The sequence below is a fragment of the Neoarius graeffei genome, chromosome 7, assembly GCF_027579695.1.
Source record: "Neoarius graeffei isolate fNeoGra1 chromosome 7, fNeoGra1.pri, whole genome shotgun sequence".
Lineage (NCBI taxonomy): Eukaryota > Metazoa > Chordata > Actinopteri > Siluriformes > Ariidae > Neoarius > Neoarius graeffei.
This window is the reverse complement of record NC_083575.1, coordinates 92,566,683-92,573,217: the sequence shown is the minus strand read 5'-3', so window position 1 is coordinate 92,573,217 and position 6,535 is coordinate 92,566,683. Positions and strand designations below refer to the sequence as shown.

At 43.1% G+C, this 6,535-nt stretch overlaps 1 protein-coding gene across 2 annotated transcripts in view; it reads right to left on the bottom strand.

Annotated features, from left to right (window-relative positions):
* Nucleotides 1–567: 567 nt before the first annotated feature.
* Nucleotides 568–6,535, bottom strand: part of wdr17 (WD repeat domain 17) — a 391,349-nt gene continuing 385,381 nt past the window's right edge. For both annotated transcript variants that reach the window (XM_060924889.1, XM_060924890.1), the window contains 3 exons: nucleotides 5,790–5,888; nucleotides 5,191–5,374; nucleotides 568–687 (listed from right to left, as the gene is read on the bottom strand). In XM_060924889.1, coding sequence (XP_060780872.1) covers nucleotides 568–687; nucleotides 5,191–5,374; nucleotides 5,790–5,888 — 403 coding nt within the window. The remainder of the gene's footprint in view (nucleotides 688–5,190; nucleotides 5,375–5,789; nucleotides 5,889–6,535) is intronic.

Sequence of the window (6,535 nt, the reverse complement as noted above, 5' to 3'; positions counted from 1 at the left end):
CTAATAGTTAATTAGCTGATCTACGTTAACACTGTAACTAGTATTATCGTATAAGTTTACAACATTTTTCTTGATTCATCATTGACGCAGTTCCTATATACACCATCCCAAACATTAGCACACATTAGCATTTGGGATGTAACCATGTTCTGGTGTTCTGGGTATGAACGCCCAAGCCGAAATATGTAGTTTAGCACTAAAGCAAAATAAATAAACAAAGAACTTGTTATATGCTGATGATCACAACCTCGTCAAAAGATACGAGAAAAGATCCATTTCATGATCTATTGAAAATCCGATCAAAATCCATGGACCAAAATGGACGCAGGTCCTTCACCAGCCTTCCTGATTCCATCTGTTGTCATGGTGATGGTAAAATACTGAAAACTGCGTTCTCATGCTTTGGACCGACAACAAGAGAATGAAGTCGAGCCTGGTCTCTTATTTCATGTCCATTTCCTCAGATTGTGGCCTTTGTGTCTTTGTCCTCGACTGGACTTTAATACTGCCTCTCCATGTGTGTGTGTGACTATGAGACAGTGTGACCATGTGTGCGAGTGTTCATGTTTAGAAGGGATTGAGGCGTATCCCCGTCCCCAGTGGAGAGAATGGATTCACCTTGGCCCACATCAACGCATCATTGAGCGAAATGGATGACTTGCCGTCCTCCAGGAAGAACACGGGACCCTGTGGATCACAGACATGTTAGTGCACTAAACACAGCTGTGTAGACACCGGAGCTCAGGAATCAACTCTTATGACCCTGACGTTGATGATTTTCCCATAAAAGCACAGCATGAAATGTTTTATTCCTCTTATAAGTTACTACAGTTAGGTCCATAAATATTTGGACAGAGACAACATTTTTCTAATTTTGGTTCTGTACATTACCACAATGAATTTTGAACAAAACAATTCAGATGCAGTTGAAGTTCAGACTTTCAGCTTTAATTCAGTGGGTTGAACAAAATGATTGCATAAAAATGTGAGGAACTAAAGCATTTTTTAAACACAATCCCTTCATTTCAGGGGCTCAAAAGTAATTGGACAAATTAAATAATTGTAAATAAAATGTTCATTTCTAATACTTGGTTGAAAACCCTTTGTTGGCAATGACTGCGTGAAGTCTTGAACTCATGGACATCACCAGACGCTGTGTTTCCTCCTTTTTAATGCTCTGCCAGGCCTTTACTGCAGTGGTTTTCAGTTGCTGTTTGTTTGTGGGCCTTTCTGTCTGAAGTTTAGTCTTTAACAAGTGAAATGCTGCTCAATTGGGTTGAGATCAGGTGACTGACTTGGCCATTCAAGAATATTCCACTTCTTTGCTTTAATAAACTCCCGGGTTGCTTTGGCTTTATGTTTTGGGTCATTGTCCATCTGTATTATGAAACGCCGACCAATCAGTTTGGCTGCGTTTGGCTGGATTTGAGCACACAGTATGTCTCTGAATACCTCAGAATTCATCCGGCTGCTTCTGTCCTGTGTCACATCATCAATAAACACTAGTGACCCAGTGCCACTGATGGCCTAGTGGTAGCATGTCTGCCTCTCGATTGGGAGATCGTGAGTTCTATTCACGGTCGGGTCATACCAAAGACCATCATAAAAATGGTACCTACTACCATCTGGCAAGGCACGCTGCAATACAGATGTGCATGGGGAGTTAAACTCTCGTGGTTACCAGAGGACTAGCCCCCCACTGTAAACCTAGCTATGTAATAGGTGAGAGGCCGAGGGCTATGGAAACGGAGATCGGCGCCGCCCGATGTGCCACCATACAGAGTTGGGCCTGGTTAGTACTTGAGTGGGAGACTGCCTAGGAATACCAGGTACTGTAAGGCGTGGGAAGGACTTTGACTTTTGACTTTGACCCAGTGCCACTGGCAGCCATGCATGCCCAAGCCATCACACTGCCTCTGCCGTGTTTTACAGATGATGTGGTATGCTTTGGATCATGAGCTGTACCACACCTTCACCATACTTTTTTCTTTCCATCATTCTGGTAGAGGTTGATCTTGGTTTCATCTGTCCAAAGAATGTTCTTCCAGAACTGTGCTGGCTTTTTTAGATGTTTTTTAGCAAAGTCCAATCTAGCCTTTTTATTCTTGAGGCTTATGAGTGGCTTGCACCGTGCAGTGAACCCTCTGTATTTACTTTCATGCAGTCTTCTCTTTATGGTAGATTTGGATATTGATAGGCCTACCTCCTGGAGAGTGTTGTTCACTTGGTTGGCTGTTGTGAAGGGGTTTCTCTTCACCATGGAAATTATTCTGCGATCATCCACCACTGTTGTCTTCTGTGGGCGTCCAGGTCTTTTTGCATTGGTGAGTTCACCAGTGCTTTCTTTCTTTCTCAGGATGTACCAAACTGTAGATTTTGCCACTCCTAATATTGTAGCAATTTCTCGGATGGTTTTTTTCTGTTTTCGCAGCTTAAGGATGGCTTGTTTCACCTGCATGGAGAGCTCCTTTGACCGCATGTTTTCTTCACAGCAAAATCTTCCAATTGCAAGCACCACACCTCAAATCAACTCCAGGCCTTTTATCTGCTTAATTGAGAATGACATAATGAAGGAATTGCCCACACCTGCCCATGAAATAGCCTTTGAGTCAACTGTCCAATTACTTTTGGTCCCTTTAAAAACAGGGTGGCACATGTTAAGGAGCTGAAACTCCTAAACCCTTCATCCAATTTTAATGTGGATACCCGCAAATGAAAGCTGAAAGTCTGGACTTTATAACTATTCTTTTAAGTTCGTTTCTTAAGACACGTATTTTTAAGTATGTTACCTCGCTTGTTGACAGTTTCGGCGAACACTTCCGCCTTCTTCAAAACAGTCACCAGATGTCGAGTGGTGACGTGCCTTATCAGCTGATGTTACTCTATGGAGGCGTGAACGTCCCGCCCAATTTGACAGGTAGTCCACGCCTCCTGCTGTCAGGTCGCTGCCCCAGGACGGCGCTCCAGGTATGTGACAGCGCGTACGCTCCCTCATCCCGGTTCATGGTCCTCTGCGCCCGCTTACGTATCTCCACTGCCTCCAAAATCCAACGCTGATATCTATTCTCTTCAGCACGAATGACTCTGGCCTCTTCCCAATTCATAATATGATTTTGTCGTTTGCAGTGGTCTGAAATGGCTGATTTTAAGTTTTCTTGGCTTGCTTTTTCAGATCTTGTGAGTCTTTTTGTTGTTTCTTTTTCACATTCTAATTGGTAAAACGTACAAAACTTACAGCACAGGACATAACAAAACTATTACATTTCATTTCCACATCCACATATTTCCAATACAGAGGTACAATCTATAGACAAAAAGAGGGATTTGCAATGGGGGACCCGCTATCTGCCACTCTATGCAACTTTTTTATGGAGGATCTGGAAACCCGAGCCATAGAAACAGCACCGGATGACTGCAAACCTATCTTCTGGAAAAGATATGTTGATGACATTCTTGAAATAACCAAAACAGGCCACACACAACAACTCACGGATCATCTAAACTCCATAGACAAGACAGGTAATATCAAATTCACACACGAAGAGGAAACGGACAAGACAATAGCATTTCTGGACCTAAAAATACACCACACAGAAGAAGGGAACATCAGAATTACAACATACAGAAAACCTACACACACCGACCAATATCTTCTCTGGACATCTGAACATCCCATCGCACACAAAATGTCAGTAATCAGAACACTATACGACCGAACACAGAACATCACGGAGGAGAAAGACAGACAGGAGGAGGACCAACACATCCAACAGGCATTAAAAAACTGCCAATATCCACCGTGGGCAATTCGGAAAGGAAAATCACAGACACAAAAAAAGGAAAGAAACAAACAGACAAGAAAAAACACAGAAAAAACAAACCGGGGCTTTGTCACATTACCATACATAAAAGGAGTTACAGAACGCATCCAACGATCCATGAGGAAATACCACATCAACACCCCGGTCAAACCATACAAGAACCTCCGACAGCTGCTAGTTCACCCCAAAGATAAAATACAACTGGACAATAAATGCAATATCATATATGAAATTCCTTGCCGGTCATGCAATAAAGTCTATATTGGTGAAACGGGCAGATGCTTCCACACTCGCAGGAAAGAACACCAATTAGAATGTGAAAAAGAAACAACAAAAAGACTCACAAGATCCGAAAAAGAAAAAGCAAGCCAAGAAAACTTAAAATCAGCCATTTCAGACCACTGCAAACGACAAAATCATATTATGAATTGGGAAGAGGCCAGAGTCATTCGTGCTGAAGAGAATAGATATCAGCGTTGGATTTTGGAGGCAGTGGAGATACGTAAGCGGGCGCAGAGGACCATGAACCGGGATGAGGGAGCGTACGCGCTGTCACACACCTGGAGCGCCGTCCTGGGGCAGCGACCTGACAGCAGGAGGCGTGGACTACCTGTCAAATTGGGCGGGACGTTCACGCCTCCATAGAGTAACATCAGCTGATAAGGCACGTCACCACTCGACATCTGGTGACTGTTTTGAAGAAGGCGGAAGTGTTCGCCGAAACTGTCAACAAGCGAGGTAACATACTTAAAAATACGTGTCTTAAGAAACGAACTTAAAAGAATAGTTATAATTATCAGACATAATGAATTTTCACTACATGTCTGGACTTTATGTCCATGATATAACTATAACCTGAATATGTTTCAGTAAACAGGTAAAAAAAACAACAAAATTTGTGTCAGTGTTCAAATATATATGGACCTAACTGTATTTTCCAAGCAGTACAATTTTTATTTCTGAAAGAGTGATCGTTTTTATCCAGTTATGGTGACATGAGTCCGTGAAAACAAGTACATTTCTGTTCTCACTTGCGTTATCCTCCCTATATAGAAAACTAATCAACATCTTCTGACCAATCAGAATCCAGAATTCAACAGCACTCTGGATCTGAAAAATAATAATATTCACTTTTTTTTTTAAACACACTCCAGACTCATGTGATCATGATCATGTTATTCCCATCTGGAAAATAAAACATCTGTCATTTTCCAAGCACTGGAACCTCATGTGTTGGAAAATGTTTTGGCACCCCTGATTTATACGATACACTTTAGAGAACACACTCAAAAATTTCTGACAGCTTTTCTTCTCTTTAATAAACCAGAGGAAAAACAGGTGTGTGTGTGTGTGTGTGTGTGTGGCTTGCCTGTATCCTGAGGCCAGTAAAGCAGGAAATCTGGACGTCTGAGTGGCTGGGTAGGCTGGAGCCTGTGACATAGTCCGGCCCCTGCAGGCTCTTCAGAGGCTCCGCCCTCATTCGGCTCAGGAGGCGTGTGTAATCTGCTCTCCGTGCCTCTGTCGGAGGAGTGTATGGTGTCTCCTCCACTCCTCTGAGTGTGAGACACGGTCTTTAGAAATGCAAACTTGGAGGCAAGCTTGTAAATGATATCACGAGTGTGTGTGTGTGTGTGTGTGTTAAAGACCAAGCTGTTCTCAGATGCTTTCTGCTAATTGATAAATATCATCATCTTTACATGTTTTAAACTTTACTTAACTTTTATAGTCTTTGCATGTCTTAAACTTTACTTAACTTTTATTCCATTTTATTCTGCTGTTTTTACTGAACTTTCTCTCTTCTTCCCTCTTTATTTTATGTAATTTTATTCTCTATTGTTTACTGTTTTGCTTTTACCTCTGTAAAGCACATTGAACTGCCACTGTGTATGAAATGCGCTATAGAAATAAACTTGCCTTGCGTGTGTGTGTGTGTGTGTGTGTGTGTGAGAGCGAGAGAGAGAGACTGACTTGTTGAGAGTGTGTGTGCAGGCTCTCCAGGCCTCCAGCTCCACTGATAGCTGTTCAATCTGCAGCGGTAAATTGACTTCTCTCCTCTTTAACAACTGACTGAGAGAGAGAGCGAGAGAGATGGACAGGCAAACAGAGAGAGAGAGAGAGACATGGACAGGCAGACAGAGAGAGAGAGACAGAGAGACGGACAGGCAAACAGAGAGAGAGAAAGAGAGAGAGAGAGAGACACGGACAGGGAGACAGAGAGAGATGGACAGACAAAGAGAAAGACAGGCAGACACAGAGAGAGAGACAGACAGGCAGACAGAGAGAGAGACAGGCAGACACACAGAGAGAGAGACAGACAGGCAGACAGAGAGAGAGAGAGAGAGAGAGAGACAGACAGGCAGACAGAGAGAGAGAGAGACAGACAGGCAGACACAGAGAGAGAGAGAGAGACAGACAGGCAGACAGAGAGAGAGAGAGAAAGAGACAGACAGGCAGACACAGAGAGAGGGAGAGGCAGAGAGAGAAAGAGAGAATGAGAGAGACAGAGAGAGAGAGACAGAGAGAGCGAGAGAGAGATAGACAGAGAGAGCAAGAAAGACAGACAGACAGACAGACAGACAGACAGACAGACAGAGGCAGAAAGAAAGAGAGCATGGGAGAGACAGAGAGAGAGACAGACAGACAGAAAGAAAGAGTGAGAGAGACAGACAGACAGAGAGAGAGACAGAAAGAAAGAGACAGAAAAAGAGCGAGAG